The sequence below is a fragment of the Aquarana catesbeiana genome, linkage group LG04, assembly GCF_042186555.1.
Source record: "Aquarana catesbeiana isolate 2022-GZ linkage group LG04, ASM4218655v1, whole genome shotgun sequence".
Lineage (NCBI taxonomy): Eukaryota > Metazoa > Chordata > Amphibia > Anura > Ranidae > Aquarana > Aquarana catesbeiana.
Genome location: NC_133327.1, coordinates 619,765,271 through 619,783,649, shown reverse-complemented (window position 1 = coordinate 619,783,649; position 18,379 = coordinate 619,765,271). Strand labels below are relative to the sequence as shown.

Sequence of the window (18,379 nt, the reverse complement as noted above, 5' to 3'; positions counted from 1 at the left end):
GAGCCGATAAAAAGGAAGTTCTATAGTCATGTGCTATCTCCATTACCAACGCTAGTTATAGAAGACCGATCGCTTCCGGCTCGTACTTGATTCTGAGCATGTGTGAACTTTTGTGCGACAGGCTTGTGCACACACGATCAGAAAGTCCGACAACAAAGTTTTGTTGGTGGAAAATTTGAGAACCTGCTAGCAAACATTTGTTGGCGAAAAGTCTGACAACAAATGTTCGATGGAGCGTACATACGGTCGGACTTTCCGCCAACAAGCTCACAACATTTCCCGTTGGAAAATCCGACCATGTGTACGCCGCATTAGTCTTAAGACTAAAATGGCATTTTAATTTTAGTCCCATTTTAGTCTTCTGCAATTGTTTTAGTTTTAGTCGTATTTATGTCTCCAGGACATTTTTGTTGACAAAGGCCCCGTGTACACGGGACGCTGAGGCAAAGTCCTCTGAACTAATTTTTTTGACACCTTGAAACCAGCATTTAGCCGCGTTTAACCGCGTTTGCGTCTAGAAGCGTTTATTAAGATTACCTCATTTAAGATCCTCCTCAAGCTCAAAAAACATTGTTAGTTAACTATTTCAGCCATTTTGACCAGAGTGAGTAGCAGCAGCAAAGAGAGCAGTTGTCTACTTGTATTTGCCTCTATTTCTGTGCTTTTTTTGCAATGGATCAATAATGAGCATATGTGAGGAAAAGAAATGCTCCTGACATTGCTCTTGATGAGGCTAGAACAACATAGAAAATTGCGTGAGAGGTCCAGAGTCAGAGTTCGTCGCTATTGGACCCATCCTTTGATTGCGCAGCGAATGTCAGCAGGATATTTTGTAAACATGTATGTACTGCTGCGTACCTACTATATATAGTCTATGAATCATTGTAGTAATTAAAACATTTTAAACTATATTTTGTTATTTTTTAATTTTTTTTCATCATATTTTTGTCTTTTCAGCTCTAAAATATAGGGTACCTTTAAAAACGCTTATAAACGAAAACGCGTCTAAACGCTGGTACCGCGTTTAGCCGCGTATGGCGTGTGAAGCGTTAAAATCTTCGGCGTCTGCACCCATTTTTTTGCTTCCAAAGAAACGCTATTAAACGCAACTGCATAAAAACGGCAATAAACGAGACTGTGTACATGGTCACATAGGATAATATTGAATGAGTTCAGGGGCAGTTGAAAAAAGCGTCCAACTGCCTCTGAACATACGTTTAACGGCGTCCCGTGTACATGGGGCCTTAAACTCATTTTAGTCATCTAAAATTTAATGGGTGTAATTAAATTGTAATGCATTAGTTAACCTTTCTCTACAATTTCCAAACTCATTATATACTGCTGGAGTAAAAAATCTAATATGTTATGATTTATGATATTGAGATATGAACATGCACTACAGACCAGTGTTAATTTTGAAGTCATTTCAATTTAGTCTTAGCCATAGTCTTTTGACTAAAATGGCATTTTAGTTTTAGTCCCATTTTAGACTTTTGACTAAAATGGCATTTTAGACATCTCCATTGTTTTAGTCGTATTTTAGTCGACTAAAATAGTATTCATTTAGTGAACAGGAAACAGTAAGATGGTGTGAATAAAACAAATGAAACAGCTACTAGAATATTTTTCTTTTACTGGCTTGAGTAGGCACCAAAACACAGGCTACTATCCTTGGGGGTACCTAAGGGAAGCCCAAAGGGTTACACGTAGTCTATGGGCCTCATGGGGTGCACCAGGGGGATATTTTAAAATCAGAAAGATAAATACTAATTGGCTGCTTGAGCCATTGCATATTCCATTCAACGCTTTGCTCCGCTTTGCTCATTTTAGTCGTCTAAAATTTAATGGGTGTAATTAAATTGTAATGCATTAGTTAACCTTTCCCTACAATTTCCAAACTCATTATATACTTCTGGAGTAAAAAAATCTAATATGTTATGATTTATGATATTGGGATATGAACATGCACTACAGACCAGTATTAATTTTGAAGTCAAATTTCAATTTAGTCTTAGCCATAGTCTTTTGACTAAAATGGCATTTTAGTTTTAGTCCCATTTTAGACTTTTGACTAAAATGGCATTTTAGTTTTAGTCACATTTTAGACATCTCCATTGTCTTAGTCGTATTTTAGTCGACTAAAATAGTATTCATTTAGTGAACAGGAAACAGTAAGATGGTGTGAATGAAACAAATGAAACAGCTACTAGAATATTTTTCTTTTACTGGCTTGAGTAGGCACCAAAACACAGGCTACTATCCTTGGGGGTACCTAAAGGAAGCCCAAAGGGTCATACGTAGTCTATGGGCCACACGGGGTGCACCAGCGGGGCTATTTTAAAATCAGAAAGATAAATACTAATTGGCTGCTTGAGCCATTGCATGTTCCATTCAACGCTTTGCTCCGTGCGCTATTTTCGGAACTATCCCAGAAAATCTTTTTGCACTGGTCACTTTGCAGGAAGCAGCTAAAGGCATAGTAAAAAGAAAAAAACAACAACAAAAGCACAGTCTCTGCTCAGCAAAATAATGCTTTCTTCTTGCACATTGTTCCAAAGATTTTTACTCAAGCATGCGTGTGTAATTATAGTACAAAGAAAATCCCATAAAAGGCACACGTGAAGGACGGAACAGTGGCAATGCACGATGCAAAGGCGGAAAGAGCGCAGCTTGTAGTGTATAGCATGTAGCTTCCTAGTGATTGCTATAATAATATATGACATTAGTGGGCTGTGTGTCTGATTGAGACTCCCCAAGCTGTGTGTTCTGAGGGAGGAGGAGGAGGAAGAGCAGCAGTAGAAGAAGGAGGAGGAAGGAGAGGGAGAGAGGGAGAGTGTGGCACTGAGAAATCCTCATACTCTCTCGGCATTTGACCCCACACCAAACTCCAGCACCCACGTCTCCCTGTCTGCTCTTCACCCACACCTGAGGGGCAGCATGGATCTCAAGGAAGGGGATGTGGTAGGCAAGGGTACCTCTGCCAGCGGTGTGGTGGTACAAGTCAGAGAGAAGAAGGGACCCCTGAGAGCTGCCATCCCTTATATGCCATTCCCAGTGGCTGTCATCTGCCTTTTCCTCAATACTTTTGTGCCAGGGCTGGGTAAGTGTCTTGTCCCTTTAAATCCAGCAGCTGGTGGGTTGAAAGGTTTTGGGATTGGCATGCTTGATTCTTTGCATCTTAGGCAACCATCTCTAGAAAGTTTGTTCTGCCCTCCGGTTGAGTCTTTGGCTGTGCCACTAGGGGGGAACCACCAGTCTCAGCATGCTATTTGCAGCTGACATGCCCTGAATACAGGATTGTCATTTAAAGAGGGTAATAGAGACAGCTGTTTAGGGGAGATGACTAGAGATGTGATATCACATTGAGGGAAAAAAAAATATCTACAAATGCCTTTGAGGTCTGTTCATGAGGCTGACAAGAGGGTCCCAATTGTTTTGCGCTGTGCTGGAAAATGTGCAGAAGCGTTGTAGAGTTATTACAAGGCATGCAATGCCCTTACCTGTATGCGATATGTATTTTATCAGTGCTCTTTCAGGGTGTGGTGTTATTAGAAATTGTGTCCAGGGCATAAAATAAGCTTATTACATCTCTTCCTGAATCTCTTAGGCACTGTAATTCCCAGTGTGCCTTCACAACTGATACAGCATGGCTAGCTTGTCTGTGAATGCATAGTTCTCAGTCTTGGTTATACCGGTACTTGTGGTCCAACAACAGCTACAGCTTTACCAGCTCTGATGAAATGGAAACATTGGTAACACCAAGAAATCTATCTAGTCTTCTGATTTCATATGCAGAAAGATATGTTTTTTTGCAAGCTCCCCGAATTTCGGCTAAGACAGCGGAAGCAGCTCTAATAACGTGTAACCCGGAGCAACCAGATTTCACTCTTTATCCATTTGACATAAGTAGACCATGGATACGTGACTGCTAATTGATTGCACTTTATAGATTGGTCTTTGTCTACTTATCAAGGCTGTGTATCTGCTAGAGGCGTGTTTCAAGAAGGTGAATATTTGATGTTCTTAATATATATATATATCTTCTTAGATGTAATCAGGATGGAATTAGACAGATTTTTATTTTCTTTATATTCTGAGATTGCAGAGGATGAAAGAGTAACGTTCTAGGAAAATGTAACAAAGGGAATCAGTGGTGGGTCTAACCTGTAGCTATTAATAACGGCATCTCTTTCTCCTACGAGAAGGGACGGGAGTACAGTATTGCCTAAGGTGAGCAAAGAAAATACATGAAAGTAGGAAGAACAATTATCGGTAACTGGTGGGATTGAGCAGAATGTATCTCATGACTGCAGGTGCCCTTAAAGGTTGAGGGAGATGTGATGACCCTTACCCAATCTGATGAGGACAAAATTTGCAGATCAAGAGATCTCAAGGGGAATGATTGAATAGAATGAAACCCGTGTCCGGTTGTTTCTCCAAAGATAAGTCAGTACTGGAAGGGGATGCATATACACTATATTACCAAAAGTATTGGTACGCCTACCTTTACACACACATGAACTTTAATGGCATTCCAGTCTTATAGGGCGTACACACGGTCGGACTTTGTTCGGACATTCCGACAACAAAATCCTAGGATTTTTTCCGACGGATGTTGGCTCAAACTTGTCTTGCATACACACGGTCACACAAAGTTGTCGGAAAATCCGATCGTTCTGAACGCGGTGACGTAAAACACGTACGTCGGGACTATAAACGGGGCAGTGGCCAATAGCTTTCATCTCTTTATTTATTCTGAGCATGCGTGGCACTTTGTCCGTCGGATTTGTGTACACACGATCGGAATTTCCGACAACGGATTTTGTTGTCGGAAAATTTTATCTCCTGCTCTCCAACTTTGTGTGTTGGAAAATCCGATGGAAAATGTCCGATGGAGCCCACACAAGGTCGGAATTTCCGACAACACGCTCCGATCAGACATTTTCCATCAGAAAATCCGACCGTGTGTACGGGGCATTAGTTCGTAGGGTTCAATATTGAGTTGGCCCACCCTTTACAGCTATAACAGCTTCAACTCTTCTGGGAAGTCTGTCCACAAGGTTTAGGAGTGTGTCTATGGGAATGTTTGACCATTCTTCCAGAAGAGCATTTGTGAGGTCAGGCACTGATGTGGACAAGAAGGCCTGGCTTGCAGTCTCCTCTCTAATTCATCCCAAAGGTGCTCTATCGGGTTGAGGTCAGGACTCTGTGCACGCCAGTCAAGGTCCTCCACCCCAAACTCACTCATCCATGTCTTTATGGACCTTGCTTTGTGCACTGGTCTAAAATCATTTGGCGGAGGGGTTAATATGGTGTGGGGTTGTTTTTCACGGGTTGGGCTTGGCCCCTTAGTTCCATTGAAGGGAACTCTTAAGGCTTCAGCATACCAAGAGATTTTGAACAATTTCATGCTCCTAACTTTGTGGGAACAGTTTGGGGATGGCCCCTTTCTGTTTCAACATGACTGCGCACCAGTGCACAGACAAGGTCAATAAAGACATAAATGAGCGAGTTTGGGGTGGAGGAACTTGACTGGCCTGCACAAAGTCCTGACCTCAACCCGATAGAACACCTTTGGGATGAATTAGAGCAGAGACTGTGAGCCAGGCCTTCTCATCCACATCAGTGCCTGACCTCACAAATGCGCTTCTGGAAGAATAGTCAAACATTCCCATAGACACACTCCTAAACCTTGCGGACAGCCTTCTCAGAAGAGTTGAAGCTGTTATAGCTGCAAAGGGTGGGCCAATCCAATATTGAACACTACGGACTAAGACTGGGATGCCATTAAAGTTCATGTGTGTGTAAAGGTAGGCATCCCAATACTTTTGGTAATATAGTGTATCTCCCTCTTCCACACTCCATATCCTTATGGTTAATTTTCAGGGTTACCCAACATTAATATTTAAAGTGGACCTTGCAGGAAAATGCAACCTTGCAAGGATTCCACTCTCCCTGCACAAATCACCAGCTATTAGTAGGCATAAGTAAGGGTTTATACTTATATCATACCCGTCTTCTGTCCACAATGCCTAGGCGAAGATGCCGTCACACTTTTTCCTGCTAGAGCCTGGGGAACATAGAGTAGTCGAAATTTAATCAGAAGACACTCTTGCAATTGACTGGAATATCTTCTCAAGAGATTTCGCCTGCTCTGCATTCCTCCAAAATCTTCCTGGTTGGGTGGTGACATCACACCCAGAGATGTGGAATGTAAGGTTAGCAGCCTATACATTATGTATTTTTTTTTAACCAGCGAGTTTAACGGAAAAAAAAAAAATTCCTCACTTCTCCCATGCACACACTTGATGTAAATGGGGGAATCCCTCTCGCTGTAGTATTGTATTCTGACAGAACGGAGCCTTCCGCACCATCAGAATACAATGATCAGTGTTGCCGGTGTCTTGTCGAATACTGTCCCCCATCGGATAGTGTCCGCCCTGTACTGCGCAGGTGCAGTACGGAGGACAAACGAGACGCCGAAAGTCTCCGAAGTTCAACAGCTGATCGTCAGCTCTACACGGCGCCTGCGCACTTATTCTGTCCCTGAGTCCAGGTTCATGCCCCACTATCCAAGTGGACATAGAGTTAGAATAAAAAGATGCCAAACGCAGCGAGGCCCTGCCCGAAGCGTGGCGAGCGAAGCGAGCCCACGAGGGGCCCTGTTACAAAGCGTTTACTATGAAGTGCCCAAGTGCCGTGTACAGCTGATGGTCAGTTGGTCAACTTCTGAGACTTTCGGCGTCTCCTTGTCCTCCGTACTGCGCAAGCGCTGCGCCTGCGCAGTACGGGGCGGACACTATCCGATAGGGAGACACTTCTAGTCAGAACACCGGCTATAGCAGGCGGCATTGATCGTTTGGGAAAAACAGGGTCAGTCCACCCAAACCTAAGAATTTAGTGTTTGGTGGATGCTGGAGAATCAAAGCACCTGACAGTCTCTTTTATCTCCTTTGGAACATATGACTAAGTTCACACTGTGGCCATCACTGAAAAGCATTTGGCCTATGCTTGCAGGCCTTTTGACTTTGAATGGTAGTGCCACCTGTAAACCTGTAAGGCCCTGTTACCTTTACCATGATGCAAAGCATTGGGAGCATAGCATGTGTACACCCCTCTCCAGCTGTATGTTAGGTTTTAGGTGGCAGCCAAGTGGGGGGTCGCCTATTTTTACCACTTTCTGGCTCCAGTGTGAAACAGTGCCCATTATGAGGGGTTCCCATCATCCCTGCTGGATATTATATTTTATATTATGGAGAATGTAAAAGCAGGAGATGGAAAACACAAAATCAGACAGGAACACCCAAAACTCTCAGGTGAACAGGAACAAGTCGGGATTTATAACCAGATCTCACTATTGGAGTATCCAAGACAAATAACAAGACAAGGGACTGATTCTTTATATCAGGGATATGCAATTAGCAGACCTCCAGCTGTTGACTACAAGTCCCATCATGCCTCTGCCTCTGGGTGTCATGCTTGTGGCTTTCAGAGTCTCGCTATGCCTCATGGGACTTGTAGTTCTGCAACAACTGGAGGTCCGCTAATTGCACATCCCTGCTTTATATGATACCACTTTTAAGTGGATGCTTTATCCAATATTTAAAGAACATTCCATCAGTCAGTCTGCGTTTTTTTTTTTCTTTTTTGATACATCTAACTGAAATGATTGCTTGAATATGTGAGTCTTGGAGGATAATAAATGAATGACTGGTCCGTCCACTGAAAAATGAAGGCAGAGATTACACATAAATTGAAACCGGTGGAAGGGGGAGAAGGGGGGGGGGGGTGAAGAGTAAGCAGGATTGGAAATCTTGATTCCATGGCATGTCGTTATATTCATGCAACTGTTGGCTGAAAAAATCTACTGACAATCAGAATTAAAAGACATAGGTGATCTGACTTTGTTCTGCACAATACAAAATGAAAAACAATCTTTCATATGCAACCTTTTTTAGATAAAGAGAACCTGTCAACAACTTTAAAAACATTACAGGCAAAAAGCACAGAAATGATTTTTTTATATAATCATTTCTTTGTAGGCTTTGACAAGTTTTGTACAAACAACAATTTACAAAAGCCATGCATTGCACATCTCAAGCAGTCCCAAGGGTAGCCACTGCACTCTATGGGGTTGATTTACTAAAGGGAAAAAGACTGTGCACTTTGCAAAGTGCAGTTGCCCTCTGCAAGAGCAGTTGCTCCAGAGCTTAGTAAATGAGCCGAAGCTCCGCTGACTTCCATCATCCAATCATGTGCAAGCAAAAATGCTGTTTTTTTTATTTTCCTTGCAGGTGATTGGGTACTCTTTGCAAAGTCAAGCCTTACCTCATTTACTAAGCTCTGGGGCAATTGCACCTGCAGAGGGCAACTGCACTCTGCAAAGTGCACAGTCTATTTGCCTTTAGTAAATCAACCCCTGTATATTCACTGTATATGTTACTGTGCCATGTTATGTAGGTTGGAAACAGTCAACAACCTCAATACAATAGTAAGATTGACGCAAAAATGGAACATCAAAAGTTTACAAAAAAAAAACAAACAAGAAAAAAATTAGGAAACAGAAAAACGGGGGACAATGAATGTCATTTGCCTGGAACCATAAGTAATGATCATAGTAAATACTATTAAGCAGAATATTGTAGAGACCATATGGGTGTGCTCTATGCCAAAATTAACAACTTTAACTTTAGATACAGGTAAAAAATTCTATGAAGGCTTTCATACTTCCAGTACCTAAAGTATATTTCAAGTATCTGAGATATCTCAGATTTTTCTCAGAGTAATACATTCATCCCACCCATGTAACACTAAATTTGTCTTGGCAGTGTGGACCTAGTGTTTAGCTTCCATTATAATATCCACCCCTCTCTTCCAGTCATATATTCCATATACATCCAATTCATCCTGCCGAAGGCCTTTTTGGCTTCAGTAGACCATATCAAGTAGAGAGCTTTTTCAGGTCCATGCTTCACCCAATGTGGAACACTAAGGGCTCTGATGGTATATAACATGCTTCTCGACCCACCATGAAGCAAGGTTGATCAGAGTGAACAACTGATGTTACGTGTAGTCCAGGGACATGCGGTGAGGTCAGTGGCTGGTGAGGCATTGGCTAGTATCAGAGCCAGATATACACAGGTTACATACGCCACAAACGTTAGAGCAAGAGCAATAATTCTAGCACTAGACCTCTTCTGTAACTCATGTTACCTGTAAAAATAGTTACAGTGTCGCCTATGGAGATTTTTACGTACTGAAGTTTGGCGCCATTCCACAAGTGTGCGCGATTTTAAAGCATGACATGTTAGGTATCTATTTACTCAGCGTAACATCATCTTTCACAATATACAAAAAAAAATCAGGCTAACTTTAGTTTTTTTTTATTATTATTATTATTCACGAAACAGTTTCTTTAAAAAAAAAAAAACACATTTGAAAAATTGCTGCGCAAATACAGTGTGACATAAAAAGTTGCAATGACCACCATTTTATTCCCTAGGGTGTCTGCTAAGACCATAAATATATATATAATGTTTGGGGGTTCTGAGTAATTTTCTAGAAAAAAAAATGATGATTTTTTACATGTTGGAGAGAAGTGTCAGAATTGGCCTGGGTGGCATGGGGTTAATTACCAGTAAGTACAAAGAATTATTATATATTGTTTTTAAGGTAATGTACTATATTTTCAAAATCTGTACTCAAGCAGTTGGCTTAACGGACAGATTACTGCAGCTTGAAGTTATAACTTCAAACCAGTAATTTCACAGTAAATAGATAAATAATAAATTATTATGTTATAACATATAGCATAATAATATATGATATAGCTTGATTAAAACAATACCTTTTCAGCAGCAGAAGATTCTCATTCTCCCTCTTAACTGTGTGAGAAAAACATGGGATTGTGGGTAAATCTTATACCCATAAACCCCTGTTTTTTCTTTGTAGTTAAGAGGGCTGGGCTGGAAGGGAGCATGTGTCTTTTAGACACATGCCCCCTTCTATGACACTGCAGTGAGAGGACAGCCTCCACTGCAGCATTTTTATTGGACAGCTGGGGACAAAATTCCAAGCTATCCATTAAGCTCAGCCCCTCTGACAAGAAGTGAGGAGAGGCACTGTGAGCTCATCCTCTCAGTCTGCTGCAAACAGAGTGTGCCAACTTGTATTTAAACTGGCCGCTCTGTATGTAGCTTCTGACAGGCTGTGCAAGGAGTCACATATCTCTGGAAACATAGATGATAGGAGCCCCAAATTTTGACCAGTGGTGGGGTAGGACTTCAGCTACCTACCCCCAAAATTTGTGATTTAAAGCTCGAAGCTCGATTGTTTGTTTTTTTTGTTTGTTTTTTAGGTTCAAGGCAAGTGAGGCCCTGCCTCACCTGCCTCTCCTGACTGCATGTCCCTGATGTAGTCGCACAGCTAAAAGTTTGGAAACATTTTTAGTGTCCATATTTAATGGGGAGATGGGCCTATAATTTGAACAGAGAAAGGGATCTTTGCCTGGTTTGGGCAATGCTGTTATTTGAGATATAGTAAAGCCTTTTTGGGTAAGGGGTTTGAGTCAGTGACAGCATTAAAGTATTGGCACATTGGTTCTACCACAATATATGTCAGATTTTAAACATTTTGGTTGGTAAAAACATCAGGTTCCTGGCTTTTACCTGAGGGAAGGCCAGAGATGACCATGCTCAGTTATAGTTCGGAAATATTGCGTTCCAAGTCACTTACAATTTGGCTAGAGAGTTGTGGAAGAGCTGTCTCTTGCAAGTAAACCTGTATGTCAGGCATGCTCAACCTGTGGCTCACAGAGCCACCTGACGTGACCCGAGACCTCAAACCTATGGCAGCCTGCACAGCCTTCGTCAGGTGCACTCTGCTCTACTGAATGATTGCTGGTCCATACAGACACAGGTTATCCATACAGGGGTTCTGAAGGTGGATTCACACAGTTGTGTGATGAATTTGGTGTCATTCCAGGAGCATGTGAGGGCATTATGGGGCATTTTATCTTTGCTTAATAAAGACGTTTATTGCATTACTTAGGCGTGCGCTTCCCTGGTCTATTATTTTTTGTTTAGATTGTCCACAGTCCTTGCTTTGGCAATTCAGTGGATGGCTGCAAAGACCCTGATATGGTGAAGGTTGCCACGTTCTGAGCTTTTTTGGCTGGTCATACCTGAGTGCGAGAGTGAGATTAATTGTGATGTGGATAATAAAAAATGTGATTGTGATTAAACAGTGGGTAAACATCCAATGGGGATTAGTCTCACAGAAAATGATGGTCCTGATTGTTGTATAAAATCTTCATTATGCTATTCAAAATAAGAATTTCTTAATTCTGAACCATTTCATTTCATTGTGGCCCATGACCGGTTACCAAGTCACTTAAGTGGCCCATGCTCTTCAAAAGGTTGAGCACCCCTGTTTTATGTGATGCCTTCATTGGATGTCAGGCAGAGAAGAAGTAGAAGCTGGAAGGTCTTATAAGGAAGCATAGAATTTCTGAAACTCTCAGGCAGTGGTAGAGGTGTCTAACACAGATTTGTCCCACACCAACAGCCTATGGACATGGCATGAGTTTGTTGTTTTCTTAATGCCTTAGTTAAAAATCAACCACATGTGTTTCGATGTTCATAAAACCGGTGTGCATAATACCAAAACTTATCCCTCGTTTTTCTTTCAAGGCATTGTCCTAGAGTGACCCACAAAGTCACCAATGGATGTAATTGACTTATGTTTCTGTTCTAAAGTGTGAATCTTATCTAAGAGGTCCGACAACTTCTTTGACTTGTCTTTTTTAATTTTGGAACCGTTAGCAATCAATTCCCCTCAAATGAAATCAAGTCCCTCCCAAACTGTATTTCCAAAACCTCCTCAGGGCTGGCTTACGCCCCTGACAATGTCAAACGTTACGCTGGGCAGTAACGTGATGTCATCACGCACAGCGGCTGCTGGCTGGAAGGAATACATAGTGAATGTAATAAGCGTTACAGCTTACTGACTATTGATGCAAGTTTGTTTTAATGGAATGTGAGTGCACTTCTTTATCATAAATTACATTTTAAGAATATATTGCACTATGAGCATTTATATCTTGCATATTCCTGATATATGGGAGTGAAGCCGGAGTGAAGCTGAAGGCACTAGCTGGATTGTACCACTTAGGCTCCATGCACAATGGACGTTAAAGTAAGGTTAGAAAAATGCCAGTAGCTTTGCAGTGAGTCTTTCAAAGTTTTTGTACCGTTTTTGCAATAGCATTTATTAGCAATTTTTTGCATTTTTCCGCGTTAGCGTTTTTTAGCCTTCTTTTTTTTTTCTTTTTTTTTTTTTCAATGGATCAAAAACATTTAAAAAACGCTGGTGGGCCTCTTTTTTAAGCGTTTATCGATGTTTATCAGCGTTTGGCGTTTTTTGTGGTCAGAAAAACTAATCCTGAACGCGATTTTATGGCATTCAGAAAACAGCCCATAAACTCCACTGCTGATAAAAGTTCAAAAACGTCCATGTGTGCATGGACACATAGGATAACATAGAGGGGAGTTTATGGGCTGTTAAAAAAAACACCCAAACTCCAAGAAACTGCCGTTTATGAGCTCCAGTGTACATGGAGCCTTACTGCGGCCATGTTTGGGGTTTATCCCTAAAGCACTTTTGGCTTCTAAGTTATGTGAGAGCCATTGGGTTCCAGTAAGCATCCAACCTCACTCCTGTCTCTATTGCATTTCTGGGAGCTTTCTTTCTGGAGTTTTGAAACACCTCCTGCACTCTTGTGGACTTTTATGAGCACTGACTGTTACTGGACTAATTAATTTTTTTTATTTTTTTTTTTTTATATGTGTATATTTTATATAACACATTGCTTCACATATTCTTGTAAATAGCGCTGCCTGTTATATATCGATGTTTGCTAAAGGTTGTGTATCTTTTACCTTGTGCTAGCTGCTTTTCCTGTTTTTTTAATATATTGCTTGATATATCATCAATCCAATTGTGGAATTGTTCACGTATATTTCGCCTTGTTATGCTCTGGGGCTGTGCTGGAATAGCTGCCCAACGCAGTCCCGCCACATATACTGTAAATGTAGTAAAACCAGCCACTAAAATCTTGTATTAATCTTGCTTTAACATGTTAATGCCATTTCAAAAGTAGTTTTCAATATTTTTTTTATCTGCAGCTTTCTTTAACCACTTGTCTACTGGGCACTTTTACCCCCTTCCTGCTCAGGCCAATTTTCAGCTTTCAGCGCTGTCGCACTTTGAATGACGATTGCGTGGTCAACACTTTACCCAAACAAAATGGTGAGACAGATAGAGCTTTCTTTAGGTGGTATTTAATCACCAATGAGTTTTTTTGTTTTTTACCAACCAAAAAATACAGAAAACAGAAAAAAAAAAAAAAAGTTTTGCTTAGTTTCTGTTATTTCTGTATTATATATTTTGTAAATAAGTAATTTTTCTCCTTCACTGATGTGCGCTGATGGGGCTGCACTGATCGGTACTCATAGGCTTCATTGATGGGCACTAATAGGTGGCACTGATGGGCACTGCTAGATGGCAATGATAGGTGGCAATGATAGGCATCACTGATAGGCACTGACTGATAGCACTGATGGGCACTGGTTGGCACTGATTGGCAGATTACCTGCACAACACGTTTCTATGTGTGCAGGTAAAGCGCTCAATTTTGCGCATGTTCCTGACATGCATAGATGTGAATCTAGCCTTACTCTAATGCCCTGTACACACGGTCGGACTTTGTTCGGACATTCCGACAACAAAATCCTAGGATTTTTTCCAACGGATGTTGGCTCAAACTTGTCTTGCATACACACGGTCACACAAAGTTGTCGGAAAATCCGATCGTTCTGAACGCGGTGACGTAAAACACGTACGCCGGGCCTATAAACGGGGCAGTGGCCCATAGCTTTCATCTCTTTATTTATTCTGAGCATGCGTGGCACTTTGTCCGTCGGATTTGTGTACACACGATCGGAATTTCCGACAACGGATTTTGTTGTCTGAAAATTTTATCTCCTGCTCTCCAACTTTGTGTGTCGGAAAATCCGATGGAAAATGTCCGATGGAGCCCACACACGGTCGGAATTTCCGACGACACGCTCCGATCGGACATTTTCCATCGGAAAATCTGACCGCGTGTACGGGGCATAAGGCCCCATCCACACCTCAGCGTTTTGTACCTTGAAGCTCCAAAATGCTGGAGGAGAAAATCAAAAAAAATCAATTCTCTATGGAGATAGTTCACATCTGCACTGCAAGTCGCCTGAAGCAAAATGCCTGAAGGTCAAAAAAGTTTTTGCCGCGTTTTTATTGCCGTAGAAATGAATGGAAATGCGCGATTTGTACGTCTTTCTGCACTTTTGCACATTTTGTCGCATGTTTTCTGCGCAATTTTCTCAATGATTTAAAAAAAAAAAAAATATAGGCATGAATAAATAACAAATAAATACACCAATAAATCATCATAAATAAATTAATAAAAATTATTAATATGTAATAATGAATTCATTAATAATTAATTCCTAACCTTAAAATAATATATTAAATGAATTATTATTATTAGTATTATTATTTTTAAGGGTTAGGGGGTTAAGGTTAGGGGTTAATTATGTATGCATTTATTTATTATTACATAGTATTAATTTATTGTATTTATTTATGATTATTTTTATTTATTTGTGTATTTATTTATTCATTTGTTAGTAGTAATAGTAGTAGTAGTAGTAGTAGTAGTAGTAGTAGTCGTAGTAGTAGAAGTAGTGGTAGTAGTATTATCAACACCCTAACCCCAAAAAAATAATAATAAGACAGTAAATAAAATATTAACCCAAACCCTATCCCATAATCTTAACTCTAACCACAACCCCTAATTCTAACCTAAACTTAACCCTAACCCCTTACCCTAACAAAAAAATGGTAAAATAATAAATTAATAACAATAATTAAAAAAAAAAGAAATAAAAGCTGATGGAAAAGCTAAAAAAAGCTGAAAAACCTAGGAAAAAATGATGCAACAGATAATAGTTTTCTCTGTTGACTAATAAAAAACAGCAAAGCTCAAAAACGCTGTAAAAAGACGTGCATCAAAACGCTGGAAAAATGCTCAGGTGTGAATGCAGCATATACTTTTTTTTAGGCAATGTTTGCCATGTGTCATTTTTTGCAAGTATTTTATGTATCCCTTTTACAAAGAAAGTAACAAGTGGGCGGGGACTTTCTTTCCATAAGTGTAGCTGTGTGTTATTACTCCATTGCTGTGGGTAGATCGGATGTAACCAGTGAGCACAGCTGGACACAAGGCGCAGTCCATAGTCTATGGCAAGTCTTCCCGCTGCCACATTGTGTCTATAAATGGAATTATTCAGTGTGAGGATTTAATAGAATTTGCGCAGCAACAGCAGGGTCAGGCTGCTGGTTATGTGACTGGGAGGTAAAGGATTCTCACTAGTGGAATCCAGGTCATTCTCTCTTTATGAAAAGAAAATAATATGTATGCCTGTAGTACATAGGGAGAGCAGATACTGCAGAACCTCTTTACAAGCACATATGGATATAACAGATTTTATGAAGCAGCATTATTATAACATTGTTTCCTTCTGTTCACAGAGGGGCAGGGTGATGTGCACAGAAAGGACTCATTGTATTAAATCTGAACTCCAGCCTTCCCTTCAGTCTTGCACAGATGTTCAATCTACTGTCCTCTACTGAATTTGTTTACTCTGATTTCACTGCACACTGTGAGCTTCATACAGTGTGCATTAGAAACTGCAGCAAGTCAGATAGAGCCAACCTCATTTCCTGGTTAGAGGGCATCCAGCATCATCTAGCTCCTTCCTCCCCAACCTTCTGGCCCCTGGCCCTCCCCTTTTATTCACTGGATTTGAAGTGGAACAAAGTGTTAATAAACCCACAACAGTAAAATCAGTCTGTATATGCAGTAAAGCATGCTTGTTATACTCACTGTGGAACCTAAGGGGTTAATCCCCTGCATTGTGTAAAAAGGCTGTTTGATCCTGTCTTCTCTGATAATTTCCTGATAACACAGAGTTTATGGAGTCAGACTGCACATGCTCAGTTTGGTGTGTATTGCTGGAGAGGTTTTTTTTTCTTGGGAGGGTGCATGTGATCAGCACAGGGCCAATCAGCACTGTCCAGACAGAGGGGCAGAGGTCCTGCATCCTGATAGGACAGCCAGTGCAGTATGAAAACTCCTCCTACAAGCTTTAAACAAACACTGATAGAAGTCACAAGACTGCAATATACTGCTGATGAGAAAAGGTATTTAGTTTATATTTACTAAAATAATTGCATTTGCATATTCTGTGTACTGTGGGAGACCAGATATAGTGAATGCAGGGTCCTGGGTTTAGTAACACTTTAAATTTATCATAAACGAGCATCTTGTAAAACAACCTATTCAGTTTAAAATAGAACTGAAAGGCAAACATTTTTGTATATAATTATAAAAAAAACATGATAAATAGTTTTTTGTTCCCTTTTTTGAGGAACCAGAAGGTTTATTGAGAAAGTATTGCACACCATATTAAAAATGGTGAAGGATTTCAACAACAGACTTCTCATAAGATTATATGTGCATTTAAAGAGATTGTAAATGATCACCTTGTAAAACAACCCATTCAGTTTAAAATATAAATGAAATACAAAACATTATTGTATAGATATAAAAATGCATAAATACCCTTTTTTCCTTATTTATATATTCTCTCTGTTCTCTGCTTCATAAGGGGGGGGGGGGGGGGGGAACAGCAGCACACTGATCTTCCCAATGAATGGCTGTGCAGAGGGGCATGTCAGGACAAGTCTGATCATTGGAGGAGAGTACACTGAGTTCCCAGCATAGCTAGAGAACTGACCGTGGTGTGCTTTCCTGCTTAGTGTGGTCAGTTTTTAACAGGAAAGCAGAGGGACTGGCAGGAACACCAGAGATTTCACACAAAGGAAGCAAAAAAAGTACAGTACTTCTCATACAAGTACAGCAGGCACATATCAGGGATATGAAATGCTGGGGGGGGGGGGGGGGTAACAAACACTTTCAGTGTATCCCAGTAGAGAACTTGTTCCCTTCGCAATATTTGAAATAAGGGCAGAAATCGGTGAAGTTTCATCTCCGTTTTGTTTTCTTTGTATACTGTAGCACATTTGCCCATGGCATAGGGGAACTGTTAAATGTAGGAGCATCTGTGTTATCTATTTCATTATACACAGGGGCACAAAGCTGGAAAACACAGCCAGCAAGATGTGCTAATTTACAGAGCACCGTTCAGCTGTACGCCATTCCCCCGGTTAGAAGAAAACCAATAAAACCTCATCCTGTAAGGTAGACCGAGTCCTGTTTAGAGAGACTGCCATGAACCGCACAGCTGCCAATCAAAAGAAACTCCCGGGTGTTAGAAAATTGTCCCAGAAAATGAATGACTTTGAACTGTCCCTAATATGATCAACTTTAGGATACATTGTTTATTTGCATATTTTGACTATTAATTCATATTTTCGTAGCTTGTTTAAGGGAATATGTCAAGTTCCAATTAAAACAAATAGCAAGATAAAAATGAATAGTCCATTAAAGGGTAACGCCACTTTCGTGGGGAAAAAATATAAAATAAATAAAATATATTATATGCAATTGCGACACAAGTCATATTGTAATTGAATGTTATTGTAAATTATCTTTCCTTGTCAATCTGCAGCTCTGTCATTTTCTGTAAAATACAGTACAATATGGCTACCTGGAGGTGTTCTGTATACAGAGTGTGTACAGAACGCCCCCCAGAAACATCATTTCCTGCTTGTGTGATTGGCTCACCAATTTTCCCAGAAGTCTGCACTAAGAAAAAAGATTTCAGGCATCCCCTGCAACAAAAATGTCATTTTTTGTGAGATACTCCCAATAGGAAATCACATCTAAAGAAATGCAGACCCTGCGATTTTCCGCATTAAACCCCTGCAGGTGCAGCAGCTGATGTATAATTATAAAACCACCCCCATTAGATTCACTTTAACACAGGAATTTCTTCAGAATAACAAAAGGTTGGAATCCGCAACAAAGTTTGTTGATATTCTTGTAATGTACATAGATCACCCAGAGGGGAATGTTTTGGAGTTAACCTTTAAAGATCAAATAAAAAAAAATAACAGTTTTTGCTGCAGTCTTCAGCTTCAATTCAGAATTAGGCTCCATGCACACTGGAGCTGATAAACTGCAGTTTATTGGCGTTTGGGCGTTTTTTTAAAAGCCCATAAACTGCACTCTATGTTAGCCTATGTGTCCATGCACACATGGACGTTTTTTAGCTTTAATGAGCAGTGGAGTTCATGGGCTTTTTTCTGAACG

The 18,379-nt window shown here is 40.5% G+C and overlaps 1 protein-coding gene across 1 annotated transcript in view; it reads left to right on the top strand.

Moving 5' to 3' along the window:
- The first annotated feature begins 2,593 nt into the window (after nucleotides 1-2,593).
- STUM (stum, mechanosensory transduction mediator homolog) overlaps nucleotides 2,594-18,379 on the top strand; it is a 149,217-nt gene continuing 133,431 nt past the window's right edge. The window contains exon 1 of the mRNA XM_073628303.1: nucleotides 2,594-3,100. Within this exon, the coding sequence (XP_073484404.1) occupies nucleotides 2,938-3,100 (163 nt within the window). The 5' untranslated portion in view covers nucleotides 2,594-2,937. The remainder of the gene's footprint in view (nucleotides 3,101-18,379) is intronic.